This window comes from Montipora capricornis, chromosome 10 (assembly GCF_036669925.1).
Source record: "Montipora capricornis isolate CH-2021 chromosome 10, ASM3666992v2, whole genome shotgun sequence".
Lineage (NCBI taxonomy): Eukaryota > Metazoa > Cnidaria > Anthozoa > Scleractinia > Acroporidae > Montipora > Montipora capricornis.
Window position 1 is genome coordinate 2,608,001 of NC_090892.1, and position 15,000 is coordinate 2,623,000.

The window sequence follows — 15,000 nt, forward strand, 5'->3', positions numbered from 1 at the left end:
GTTTTTAACTTATGATTGATGATTGTGTTACTAAAAGACAATTCTCTACTATAATTAGAGAATAAAATTTTGATTATGATGATGATGATGATCATGATGATGATAATTATTATTATGTACCTACTTCAAAAGTCCTTATATTTCTGAGGCAGAAATGTCTACAAAGTGAAGTAAAATAATACTTGATACTTGATTTGATTTTTTTTATGGTGGTTGGTTCTCTAATAATATTACATAGATTTAGCCAAGCCTAAAAGTGGAGCTTCCCTTTCTAACCCCAGAAAGAAATACATGGAAATACATATAAATAATTATGCTTAGAACTGCATAAAGTAAAAAATTAATTGGCATTAGCATATACTGTTTACAGTTATCAAACACCTCTGAGCTGACAGGAGTAAAGAAATAAGCCTTGCAAACAATTTTAATCAACAACTAAAACTGAAATTACATGCACTGCAATCTCTTTCACAGCATTTTTCGTTTGAGTGATAATCTTTACACCCGCTCTCTTCAGTTTAGAACAAAAGCAAAAATCTTACCAATTAGAAAGTCAAGGTAAAGAGTACTAAATCCCCAAAAAATCTTACTCATGGTGCTCTGCTGATGTGCTTTGTGCGCCTGAGCCTCCACTATAATTCATTATGCAAACAAACAGAAAAAAAATTGTAAATTTTTAGTGACTGCAAGACAAGTCAAAAATTGAGTGAGCTTGTTGTATAAATATTCATTATTATTTTAATTAAGTTTTTCTGTCTAAAAATAATGACCCGAAAATTAATACTTCCATTTTCATATCACTTTTTTAATGTTAAGTGCATGTAAGATGTTTGCATCCTTGATATGATCAGGTGATATTCTCAATTAGGTACGGTAGTTAGCCCCTCTACTTGGTAGACAGAGTGAAATGTATTAAGTGAATTTAGTCTCACTCCCTTGGGTCATTGTGTTGATATATTTTTTGCAGAACAACTAGGATGTTTCTGTTTAATGCAAATATAAAATTTCAGCCTTTTTGTGTTTATGCAAATCATGTGCTCTGACTTGCTTAATTTGTTTGCAGTCAAGTTGCATGATCAATCAGGTTACGTCCATTGCCACATGGCCCCCTGACAATTTACGGTACACATATTTAATGCAACTAGTTGGAGTTTTCTGTTGAAGGGAAGACAGATGACTTAAAGTTTTTTTTAACTGTGTATTTCAAGAACTCAGCATTGAGTGGGATTTTGATTTGTCTCACCTTGTATTGCTAGTGAATTCCTAATTAGCCACTAGTTTCGGGTAGGCTCTACAGCTTAAATTCTAAAAAAATATTTCGTAGACTGATTTCTTTATACTTTTATGGCAGTGCTACAGTATGCCTGAACTTGGAATATTTTTGGCCTTGATGGAGAACTATCAGTGTCATTATTCTAATTGAATATCTGTGTTTTCATGAAATTTTGTACCATTGCAAATACTGGGAAGAAGTTTGATTTAAAGTTAACGAATTTCACCATTCTGTGGAATAACATGTTTTCCTTATGGGGTCAAGTGAGTGTAATGTTACTTTGTTAATGATTAAGTTTGACAAGGGTAACTTCATTTTGGCAATTTGATTTTAAACTTAATTAATGTGATGTAATATGTAACTACTTCACTTTACGGTTTTTCTAATGACATGTTAAAACTTCAGTTACGGTTTTTCTAATGACGTGTTAAAACTTCTACGGAACTACAGTACTTACAAAGGTTTAATAATTTACCTATAAAGTTATATTGATAAAATTATTAATAATTGTGAGTCAGGCTGTTCTTGAAGCAAACTTGAAGATTAAGGGCCATCCATGGGAATTTTTCAATTTGTGATAATCAATCTGGCCTTGAAATTTTGTTAAAATATTATGGAATGTATAATCAGTGCACTACAAAAAAGAGTACTCAGGGCTAAAATTTAAACTAGTAATACTTACTTTGGAATTCTCTATCTCACTTTTTTATTTATTCTGTTTTTCCAGATGGTGGATGACCAAGTTGTTCCACACTTCTCCAGATTCCTTCATGATGATCCTTATGTTAAACCTTACCAAACTGAGATTGAGAGAAGGTGAAGTCTATGCTCTCTGTCTGAAAATGTACATGTTATTAAGTTGCTTGATGAAATCTTTAGGGTGTTAATCTCTGGATAAAAATGCTAGCATTGTCAACCAACAGGCATCTTGGAGGGTAGTGGGGGTGGGGGATTTAAAGTACATGTATCTGCGATGGCCTCATGACCTCATGGTTAGTGTACCTGACTCTGGATCAAGTGGTAGAGGTTCGGGTCCTGGCTGGAAACATTGTGTTGTGTTCTTGCGCAAGACAGTTTACTCTCACAGTTCCTCTCTCCACTGGCAAATTTGATGGGACTAGCGTCCCATCCAGGGGCGAGTAGAAATACTCCTAGTTGCTTCATGCTACAGAAACCAGGGATATTACTGGTATTCTGTTTTGTCGTTGTCGTTCTCTTTCGCTCTCCTTTCGTTTCTGTTCTAGACATAGGTCCTCCAGGGATCATGTAGTCTTATCAGAGTTTCTAAAGATATGTCAAAAATTGCAATACAGAGAAAAAAGCAGCTCTAAGCAAATTAAAAATAAACACTCCGCTTTAAGTTTACATCCCGCCGATGCTTGACTTGAATAACTGCGCAGCCACCAGTGCGAATCTCAGATCTCATGATATGTCAACCTAGATTGAAACCAGCACAAAATGCAGAAAGACACCATCTTCCAACCCGTTTTCCCCCTGAACACGAAAAGCATTGACTGTGTAAGAACTTTCTTTGATGTAGTATGGCTGTGTAGCCGCGTTGAGGCACAGAAAGCGCGCAAAAAATGAAGCCTTGCCTTCATGTATGTTCAGGTGAGTTAACCTGGGTTGAGCCCACGATATGGTCATGGTCAGCGGATACCTTGTTTTGACAGGAGTCAATTCATCAAAATATGGATGCCCAATATCAAAGATGTATGCTGTAAACTAGCATGATACTGGTCACATTGGCATACATGGAGGGGTGGACGTACCTATGTACAGACCGTTGACGATGTCATGGCTGTAAACCAAGATTTCTCACATCGATGGGTTGCCATATTTTATTAACAAATCATGGTGCTCTGTGCGCGCGCGCCGAGCTCCGCTATGACATCATATTAAATTGAGATCATATTCTACAGCTGTTAATTATACTCACACTCTTTTTGTATCATTCATGTACTTTACTAAAAGAAATAGGAAGAATACATTTAAAATCATAATTTCCTTTGAATAGAAAATTATTGGAGAATGGGCCTGTTGTGTCAAAACAGTTGATGACAACAACTGTAATGAATACTACGAAAATTAATCTGAGGTACTTTTGTTGTACAGATACAAGGAATTTTGTAGTCTCAAGAGACGGATAGAAGAGAGTGAAGGTAGTTTGGAAAAGTTTTCAAGAGGTTATGAGAAATTTGGAATTAACAGAACATATGAGGGTGTGACATACAGAGAGTGGGCGCCTGGAGCCAGAGGCGTGTACCTCATCGGAGATTTCAGTAAGTATGGGATATTCATGGGTTAATGACTCCACGTGCATGTGGAAGTCACATGTCATTTACGGCAGCTTGGGAAAGCAGAATTTCTACTCTCATCTTGTGAGAAACTGGGAACTTGCATACTTTTGAGCAGTATTGTAATTGTACCCTTTATCATTATCAGTTGACTTGAATTTTGAGTTGTCTGTATTAGCAGAAGAACTGTGTGGGTAGATTCCATAAAGACTGAATCATCCTTCTGGAAACTGGAACAGAATATTATTAATGCTAGTAATGGATACCCTGGTCCGAGAGATTTTTCTTGAGCTGCGAGAGACCCGCAAAGCGGTGAAGACGAGTCATGAAGCAGCGAGAAGAGAAAAACCTCTGGTTACCTTGGACTTGAATCTCACTTTCATGCACATGCCAGCTGTCAAACTTGTCAATTGATAATTACAAAAGGGACCAATGGCAGCTTAGCAATCACTTGCCCCCTAGGTATTGCCAATCAAATGAACCGGTCATACTGATTTGCATGTTTGTAAAAATATCAGCCAATCCAAGCCTGAGGGTCAGATCCTGACCCTGGCATGTGCATGAAAGTCCATTCATTTTCTGTTCTCATGGTTTCGCGACTCATCTTTGCTGCTTTGCAGCTTTCTCGCGGCTCAAGAAAAACCTCTGAGTCCAGGGTAAGTAATGGAGAGAATTAACTTTTAGTTGCTCTCAACAGCAAAATTAGGTGAAAACAAGGCAGTTGCTTGTCTTATGTCCATGACAATATCCTCCTACTCTAGCTTATTTATTACTTTTAGCACGTTCAATGGACTATAAAAAAACTGAAATCCAACAGGCTTCATTTGGTAAGATCAAACTGCAAATTTCTGCTCAACATTTCCTGTTTGCTGCAGAAATTTGAAGCTTATTAAGTACTCTCTCTAATACATGTATAACTGCAGTAACAATTGAACTTTGTGGGAGAAGTTCAAATGTATGTCTAAATACTGGTGCTAATAATGGTTATGGTATGGTACCATAAATCTGCCAAGGAACACAAAATACAATTATTTTATATTGCAGTGTATTTCACAAAACTTTTGACAGGTGATTTTCAAAGTTCGTGGTAAATTTCATAAGTTCGCTTCAAACTTGGGAATTTCAATACGTAACTGTCAATCAAATGGCAAACTTTGAAACGAACTTGGGAATTTCGCGCCGAGCTTCTTGGGAATGTGGCGAAGTAATTTCACCATTGCTCTCGGTTGTTGTTTTGAAATGAGTGCCTTCACCGTACAAGGAAAGGCATTTCCAAGTTTTGTTTCCGCAGAAAATTATTGAAAGCTGGTTAGAATGAAAAGGACCATCTCAAATAGGACATGAACTGAGACTTCCCAAACAAACTATTGCCAAAATTGTTGATATTTCGTTCCAAGAGGGAATATCGAAGACAACAAATGAAGAAATATCACTGGGTCAGCGCGTGCTGAATGATGTGAATAATTATATGGAGTGTTGTAAAACTACCAACCCAGCATTTACAGCAGTGAAATCCAAAACAAACTGGTAAAGAATAACGTTCCAATGTTTGCCTGAAAATGTCCCGTCGCGTGCATCAATCACTTTCGCAGTAGCCGCAGCCTAACGCAAGATCTTGGTATATATTCTTTCAAGAAATTCAGCGTTATTCCACAGGAATCACTGACTCTTGAAAATGAAAATATACTTTTCCAGTATTTAACAGCTTGCGTGGACAATGCATTTTTTGTGATGAGTGTTCAGTGTTCATTCCCACGATGTCCAGAGTGAAGTTCCCAAGTTCGTTTCAAAGTTCGCTGTTTGATTGACAGTTACGTAATGAAATTCCCAAGTTTGAAGGGAATTTATGAAATTCACAACGAACTTCGCAAATCGCCTGTCAAAAGTTTTGTGAAATGCACTGTAATACTCTCACAAAAGATTAATAAGCTTCTCATTTCTTCAGCAATGTTGAGCAGATCTTACCAAATGAAATTTGTTAATTAATTTTTACAACTCCTTATAAATCTATTATCTTATACTTGACTTCACTAAAAATTATTTGTTAGTCGGAAATTCAGAACTACTGTGATAACCTAAAGTTGCATGATCTTAAATTATATTTGTATTTTGGTGTCCTTAACTGAGTTAGGTGGTCTGCATCACACAGGGTAACAGTTTGAAAGCTGGTGAAAGCAAGAAGTTTTGTTTTTTAGATGGTTGGTCCAGGACTTCACATCCTTGTACAAAGAACGAATTTGGTGTGTGGGAGCTTACAATACCATATAAGGAGGATGGTACTTCCCCAATCCCCCATGGATCTAAAGTAAAGGTGAGAGTGATCATTAAAACTGCATTGCTTACTTCATATAACATGTAAATATTACCTATTTGATGAAAAAAGTAGCAATGGTAATGTTTAGGAACTGAACTTGTACTTGTGTAATGTATGGAATTTAAATACATTTAGGGGTGCAGGGCTGGTACAGTGGTGAGAGCATCAGTCTTCCACCAATGTGGCCCGAGATAGACTCCCGGATTTGACGCGATATATGGGTTGAGTTTGTTGGTTCTCTACTCTGCTTCTAGAGGTTTTTACCTGGGTACTCCGGTTGTCCTCTCTCCTCAAAAACCAACATTTGATTTGATTTGTTCTGATTTTAATAGATTTGTAGTTTCTCCCATTAGCAGAGCACTGGTGGTTGGCTAAATAATCTTGAGACCTAAAGTGATTATTAATTTATTATAATTATTTTTATCTATATATGTCTTCTTAAAAACTATATGAGCATCCTCTTTAACCTCTTGCCTTCCAAGAAGATCATTACAGAGTTAATACCAGGTGATTAAGGAACTTTGAATTCTTAGAGGCAAAAGGGATTAATTTCAGTTTATCTAATTAAGGGAGAGTTTTCAACTGGAGTTTTGCAGAAATGGTTAGTTACGACATAAACAATCAAAGTCATGTAAAAATAAACTATATAATCCAGTATTTCATCACAATTATGGTGCCATTGTCAGGGTACAATGTTAAGTGTTCATTGCGACGAAGTACATGTATGCTAGCTTGAGTGAAATCAAGATAAAGTTTGATTGGCAAGTCACAAGTGACAGTCGATTGGCAATTTCATAGAATTGTACTCTGGGTTTCAGTTAGAAGTTTGTTTACATTTGAAAGGTTTCAAAGATAAAATTAATTATGATAGATGTTGCCACAGCTATTTTTGTGAGTTGCTGATCCTATAACACTCACTAATATAGTTACGTAGTATACATTTGGAGATCATGAGAAAAGCAGCAGACTTGCAAAAGAAATACCGTTGTAGTAACTAGAGTTTTTTTTGCAGGTTGCAATTCAGCTCGAGAATGGAGACTTAGCTGATCGTATATCACCATGGATTCGTTATGCTGTTTGCCCTGAAAATGATATACTTTATGAGGGTGTGCATTGGGATCCACCACAGCCCTACCAATGGCAACACAGCAGACCCAGGAAAACTTCGGGCTTGAGAATTTATGAATGTCATGTTGGCATAGCCTCTTCAGAAGCTAAAGTTGCTAGTTACAAAGATTTTACATATAATGTTATTCCAAGAATAAAGAAGCTAGGATATAACTGCATACAGCTTATGGCTGTTATGGAACATGCTTACTATGCCTGTTTTGGTTATCAAGTCACAAATTTCTTTGCAGCTTCAAGGTACGTGACATATGAAAATGCCAGTGAGATGGAGGGATTTAATTGTAATTTGTGTAGTGCTACTTAGTAATAACAAGTGTCAACTGCATCTGGTCATGGGGCACTATTGCAGGGGACATTGTACCGTAAATCAAATCAACTCATGTCAGATTGTAGGCTTTTTTTTAGGAGGGAGGAAAACTGAAGTACATCTACCTGGAAGAAAACCTCTCAGATACGGAGAACCAACAAGTTCAACCCACATCTGACACCCGGGAATCAAACCTGGGCCACATTGGTGGGAGATGAGTGACCCTCTCACCAATGCTCCATCCCTGCTACGTAACTGTGTCTTTGTGAATAAATTATAATCAAATGTGCTTTACAAACAATGGACAGGGGAAAAAACTTTACGGAATTGGTAATACACAACATGCTAAGAAAACCCAACTGGAGGGGGGAAATCTGTTTGGCGTTTCAATTAAAGTGTGGCAGAGTTAAATCCAGCAACTTGGACAACGTATCCTGTTGATAGTCACACTGAGATTTGAACACTGGTCATGCACCAGTTTTTCAAAGGTCACATAAATTTATCCAAGTTACCATCTGACAATAATTTCAGTCTGTGCAAAGATTGTATTTGCTTGACATGTGTGGTATAGCAAACTCTACTTAGTGTATCTCATTAATGGCCTGTTTGAAAACCTTGGTCGACCTGTTAAGGATGGTGCCTACCAATTCAAAGGTATTTTTGCCCCAGTTTGTACAATCATGTAGATCTTAACAAGTGTTATTGAAATCCAAAAACAAAGTAGGGGGTATCCATGCATTTTTCATAGATAATTCATGAATAATGTTTGTAAAAAGCTATAAAATACAAAGTAATTTATGGCATTCCTTCTGAAAATAATTGAAGATCAATTATCTCTCAAATTCATAGTTACCCCCAATTTTCTTTTTGGATACCAAGAGTACCGTACTTGCTAAGATCTTCTTTGTCGGGATAGTTTTAAATTGCTCAAAAATAACCCTGTATTAGTAAGCATCAACCCGAGTTCATGTATCTCGAGATGCGCAGTACACATGCTCAATAACAATAACTTAGGCACCGTCCTCAAGTGTATTTATACTCTGTATGGTGGTTTATCCACTGGATATAGTTACATGTATCCAGCATTAAAACGATTTAGGCCATAGCATCAAGAAAATCCTGTGCATGATGATGCCGAGATCTGAGTATAAAGGCAAGATGTTCATGAAATTCCATCACCAAAACAGTATTGTTTATCTTTTCAAGTCAATTCCTTACAATGGATACATGTGATTATATGCCTTGTTGAATAGTGATTATAGTTTTGGTATGGAAAAGAGTAAGATGGAGTTAACAGTAATTGTCATGAGTAGGATCAGATTCTAGAAGCCACATCACCAGGCAACTTCATCTCATTACCACCAGGCAATTCCTATGCAATTACATTATTGATTTCCTCTGTTGTCTCTCAGTCGTTATGGAACACCAGATGAATTAAAAGAACTTATTGACGTTGCTCATGGCAATGGAATTTTAGTTCTCTTGGATGTGGTACACAGTCATGCAGCTAAGAATGTAATGGATGGTTTAAATGAATTTGATGGCACACAAACATGCTATTTTCATGGTAATGGCCGTGGATTCCACACTCTCTGGGACAGCAGATTGTTTGACTACACAAAGTAAGTTTGAATTTGCAGATGTCGAGATTATGTGTTTTACTAGTACATGTATACAGAAATTATTCCACTTTACGTTTGACACTATTTCTGTCTGTTTACGGCTCAGGTGGGAAGTGTTGAGATTCCTTCTATCCAATCTTCGATGGTACATGGAATATTATCAGTTTGATGGTTTCCGATTTGATGGTGTAACATCCATGATATACCATGATCATGGCCTTGGACATGGCTTTGGTGGTGACTATCCTGATTATTTTGGACTTGGGGTGGATACTGAGTCACTTATTTATCTCATGTTAGCCAATGACATGTTGCATTCTCTTTATCCTGGTGTCATCACAATTGCAGAGGTAATTGTTGATTTTTTCTTGAGAATGCAGTGATCAATAATCTGCTGTCCGACACAGAAATACAGCAACAGTAACAACTTCTTTCTTATATTTTTCCCCTTATTTAGAATTGAATTTTACTTAATTGGAAAAAGGGGTACTGGTTTTATTCTGGAATAACCACAAGGTCTGCAAGTCTTTCAGGCTAAAAATTAGTATTTTCTGCAACTTTTACCAAACTGAAAGATGGTCAATTTCTTTTTCCCAGATATTTGTATAGGTACATATATATCCAGTACTTAAAAATAAAACCTCAGTCAGAATGACTTGAACCTTTAACAGAATGATAATTATTACTTACATTGACGAAGCCAAAGGTTGACATCTTTTTACCTGAGTTTCATTCTAATCTACATCAGATATCAACATGAATGATAGTTTTGTTGAGTTAGAGTAGGTTGATTTTGAAAGCACATATCCCTGGTAACACTGCTGACTTTTATCAAGGTAAAACCAAATTTACTGAGGGCAAAATTGCCAAAGGTAAATTCATTTTACCTAGGTGAAAAAATCTTGAAAGGTCACACTACCCTTGGTTTGCCAGAGTGGGAAAAGAGAGATCTGGTTCTGGATGGCTTTCCTTGCGTGGATAGTTGAACAGTAAGCCGTTGTAATAACCTTGTTGTGGCTCGTCTTGAGAAAACAAACTGTTTCTGCAACAAAAACAGTTCCTTGGTGAAAAATAAAATGACAAATCCACCTAAGACTGGAGTGAAATTTCAAATTCTAAACAAAAACACTTGCTCTCAATTGTGCCATCGTCTTTGCACTTTGCAGTAATAAAAGAAATTTAACTGATGGCAAAAAGGTTTACTAGATGACCTCATAGAGTGTTGTATGTCCGGATCTGTCATTAAGACATTCATGGACGAGCTTTTATTGGTTAAGTACCTGGGGAAATGAATTTTCCCTAGGTAATGCTTTGGAGTAGCTGTCAAGGGAAACATACATACATACATTGTATCCAAGCTCTGGACGATAAAATTTCCCCAAGGTAAATTACTTGGGGAAAAGTTGGGCACACTGAAAAAAATCAGTTTCCCAAGGTACATGTAAACTGTCAGTAAGTCTAGTTTACCTAGGTAAAAAGTCTGCAGTGTGACCATGGCTATTAACTAGAAATGACTTATGTGTATCATTCTCCTTTTGTCATAAAAACTTAGGAAGTATCTGGAATGCCAGGATTGTGCCGTCCAATCACAGAGGGAGGCACGGGATTTGATTATCGCCTCGGCATGGCTACACCTGACTTGTGGATCAAGGTGATGATTTTTTATCAGGAAGCCCCTCCTCATATTTAATTTGATATTCTGTTGGGAAGAGGAGCTTAGACTATACTACAGGAGTGACTGTGCTTGCCATATTTTACGGGCAGGTTTGGGCATTTTCGGAGAGATAAATTATTTGGGCATGTCACATGTGGGTGGTTGGTGACGTCAGAGGTGTCAATTTGATTAACTTGGCAATATGAACTTCAACTCATTATTATTATTATTTTTTTAAGCTTATTTATTACAAGTTTATTTCAAAGTTTGCAACATAAAAAATGTGATGTACCACTGCTCGCAGTTAGCTACAGCTATTCAAGGCGAGCAGTGGTTTGGCGCACAGAAAGTATGAGGTATGAATTAGGTAATGAAACCGAAAAAGCAAGGGAAAAAGAAAAGGGAAAATAAAATAATAAGAATAATTGGATATTGACCAGTTTAGCATTGAGAAAAAAAAAACAAAACAAAGCAAAGTTCATAGGAAATTAAACAAATTACACGAGAAGCTGGAAGGATAATGCAAATATAATAAGTTCGGTTTAATTTTCAAGGTATATTTAAATCCAATAAATCAATATATTCATTTGCCTCCGAGAGTTTCTGGAGGAGCATATTGTGAATGTTGCCTTTAAATTTCGTTTTAGGCATTTGACGAAATTCATTAGATACAAATGTAAGCTATTCCAGATTCTAACACCATTCCTTGAAAAAGACATAATTTGCTTGTCTATTTTAAAATATTTGAGAAAGAAGTTACCTCTTTTTGATGATCTTGTGATATACCGGTATGAATGAATATTATGTTGGTAATGAAATAAATTACTTACTTGGGGTGGCGATAGATTATTTGAGACGTCATGCATTAAAATGGCAACTGACTTAAAGGAAAGAGGATCTAGAGGTAATAGACTAGATTATAATATTGTTAATTTTATTGTTTGCTCTAGGTTTTTCTTGCTCGGCTCTTTTCCACAGAAACATCTACAGCACAATAATAATCCTTCCTCATCAGGCCTGGGTTGCTCGAAATGTTTGCGCTAACCAACTTTAACCAACGGTTAGCGTTACCTGGGCTTCGAGCAACCAGCCCCAGAGAAGCAAAATCTGGTGGAAAAAGCCTCCTTCCACTGCAAACTATATATATATATAACGTTTAGAAGAAAGACAACTTCACAGCGTAGCGACTTCAAGTTTCATGTTTGGACAATCATCAATCAAACATGAAACTTGAAGTCGCTACGCTGTGAAGTTGTCTTTCTTCTAAACGTTATATTCGCTCTACTTCACGTATCGAGCACTCTGCAGCTAACTGGAACCCCCTACTTGCGCTATATATATATATATATATATATATATATATATATATATTGATATATTGATATATTGATATACAATGTATTTTACTTAGATCCTGAAAGAACGAAAAGATGAAGATTGGCCAATGTGGGATATTGTGTGGACTCTGATCAATCGCCGGCATAACGAGAAAACCATTACTTATGCTGAGTCCCATGATCAAGCTCTGGTTGGAGACAAAACTATTGCATTCTGGTTGATGGACAAGGAAATGTATTGGTTTATGTCAGAAACAACACCAAACACACCAATTATTGAGAGAGGATTGGCATTACACAAAATGATCAGGTTATTAAATTTTCAACCTTGGATATTAAATTTTATGATGATGATGATGATAATAATAATAATAATAATAATAATAATAATAATAATAATAATTTATTACATTTATATAGTGCTATATATATTACTCTATAGCGCTTCACAATCTTGATAAAAGAAAATCAAAAATTATGTAAATGAAAAATAGGTATTTACAAAGATGAAAATGTGAAATGTATAGAAAAGAGGAATAAATAAGTAAATGAATAAAAAATAAAAAATGCACATTATTTTTATAACTACTGCAAGTAGGCATCTTTAGATGAAAATGTCTTCTGCAATTTCTTAAAAGTGTTGATGTTCATGCATGTCTTCAGTTCTACCTTTGTGATTGGTTCACTCAATCTCGGTTATCAGCTCATTTACATTGTACCGTATGACCTAATATGGAAACTGATTGTTACAGTGTAAGTGTTCCAAGATGAAAGATTTGTGCGGAAAGTGCATTTTTGTGACATACAATGTGAATGGCTGGCCAAACAACATGACATAGAACAATAGCAAGTAAAAGCCAACTTATGAAAGCTGCCACATTTACCTTTATTTCAATTATGTCAGTTTGACTGTGAAACAATTTTGTCATTTCAAGCTCAGCACATCTAGTTTTTTTCCTATCAGGCTTATAACCTTTGGTCTTGGTGGTGAAGGCTACCTTAATTTCATCGGCAACGAGTTTGGACATCCTGAGTGGCTTGACTTTCCAAGAGCAGGGAATAACTGCAGTTATCATTATGCACGCAGACAGTGGAATCTTGTAGATGATCACTTGTTACGATACAGATATCTGAATGCATTTGATCAGGCCATGATGCATCTTGAGGAGAAATATCATTGGCTGGAATCACCTCAGGTGGGTTACATTGATCATCATTAGTGTTTGGCTTTGTAGGTGAATTTTTTCAGTGAAAGCTCATTTAGCATCTCTGCGCCAAATATTTGGCTGCAATCCTGGTTTTTAAAATAGGGGGATGAACATACTATAGACTTTTCACCGTCCTCTACTTCCAGTTCAATCCTCTAGATCACACACCTCTGCAATCTGATGCCCCACCCCCTACCCACTTTAGTAGATATGTTGTTGCTCTCTCCATTTTTAACGAATTGCACTAGTTCTGGTAGAAAAAAAAGATGGCAGTAATTTTTGGAGGAATACGATCTTCACGATTGATTGGATACATGGGATACTGAACAGTTAGGGATAAGTTTATAAGTGATAGTCATTTCATGATTTGGCATATTAAATTATCCAATCAAACCAAGTAAAGGACGTTTGTCTCTTTTGCTACCCAAAAATGGGACTACTCTTCAAGCAATTAAGTGGTTGTTTTTTTACTGCTTGCAAGTATCAAAGAATATGAAAAGCAATTTAGAGAGTATTGGGACCCTGCCATGGCCGGTTGGTATATACATGTAACATCTCTAGACTGTTGAGACTAACTCATTGTTGTACCCAATTCAAATCTCTTGGGGTTAAGGTTCTTTGTGTGTTTCATTTGCATGATAATGTAGCATTCACATTTAAATGATATGGAAATACTTGGAACAAAACGTTTTACTCTCAAAGGATTTGAATTGGGTATAACATTGAGTTAGCGGAATCGGTCTAGTGGTGTCCATCTGGATGGAAAGAGCTCATGGTCAAAGGAAATCCATGCGTCAAACCATTAAATTTTAAACAATCTGGAGTCTTAAACATGATGACTGTGAGGGCCCTGTGGGTTCCCTTTGTGGGCTTCCTGCAAGCATCTGTATTCCTGAAGGGTCTCGCATTCGCTCCCAAGGGAAAGATTTTCCAGCCAGCTGTTGCAAAATAAGGATCTTTGAGTTGAGCTGTTCAGCTGTAATTATCGTAGAGTGCTTTTCCCATTTGATGGTCAGATTTGTTTTGCTCACAAATCTTACATTACTCACACTCTTTTTACAGGTGTTTGGCTGTGATGTAAGTGTCAATTTTATTTATTTTGTAGGCCTATGTTAGCTTACATCACGAAGATGATAAATTGATTGTATTTGAAAGAGGACCCCTCTTGTGGGTGTTCAACTTTCACACAAGCAAGAGCTTCGCAGATTACAGAATTGGTGCCAGTGTTGCTGGAAAGTATCCTTTCTTATGAATGTTTACAGTGTTCAAATTGTGCACGCGTATTTCCTATGAGACTTGATCAACAGGGCTACAGTTATTGGTAGCATCTGTTGCGGTAAAGCCATGCAGGAGGCTAAAGTTGCAAACACCCTTGTCGCGTAATCACCGCCACAAGGTAGTGAAACAACAGGAAGTGATGAAAATTCTGTTGAAGAGATTCATTTCTAGGTAATTCGGGTATATGTACTCTGAAAAAATATTTAACCCCTGAACGGGAATCTCTGATATCCCCAACACTAAGCTGTAGGAGACTTGTGCCACCTTGACTATTTAATTAATTAATTAATTAACTCTTTGGCTCCCAACTGTGTGGCTTCATAGCTCGGTTGATAAAGCACAAGGGCACCCAAGGAGCAATTATGCGAAAAGCCTTTGAGACACATTTCTAGTATATAAAGACTGTCTAAAGAGATATTTTTATCACCTACAAGACTTAGCTGAAAATTAATACCACAGTGACACCTAACGCAAATAACAATTCGTGCCCTTTACCTGGACAATACAACATTCTTTTTAACAAATATTCATAATTTTCTACATTCTCATCATTTTGCAATGTACGTTTTTATTTAAATTTTC

At 36.6% G+C, this 15,000-nt stretch overlaps 1 protein-coding gene across 2 annotated transcripts in view; it reads left to right on the top strand.

Annotated features, from left to right (window-relative positions):
* LOC138022077 (1,4-alpha-glucan-branching enzyme-like) overlaps positions 1-15,000 on the top strand; it is a 21,597-nt gene that overhangs the window by 4,545 nt on the left and 2,052 nt on the right. For both annotated transcript variants that reach the window (XM_068869098.1, XM_068869099.1), the window contains 10 exons: positions 2,001-2,089; positions 3,389-3,555; positions 5,766-5,881; positions 6,897-7,249; positions 8,732-8,941; positions 9,048-9,291; positions 10,494-10,592; positions 12,007-12,242; positions 12,897-13,128; positions 14,246-14,376. In XM_068869098.1, coding sequence (XP_068725199.1) covers positions 2,001-2,089; positions 3,389-3,555; positions 5,766-5,881; positions 6,897-7,249; positions 8,732-8,941; positions 9,048-9,291; positions 10,494-10,592; positions 12,007-12,242; positions 12,897-13,128; positions 14,246-14,376 — 1,877 coding nt within the window. The remainder of the gene's footprint in view (positions 1-2,000; positions 2,090-3,388; positions 3,556-5,765; positions 5,882-6,896; positions 7,250-8,731; positions 8,942-9,047; positions 9,292-10,493; positions 10,593-12,006; positions 12,243-12,896; positions 13,129-14,245; positions 14,377-15,000) is intronic.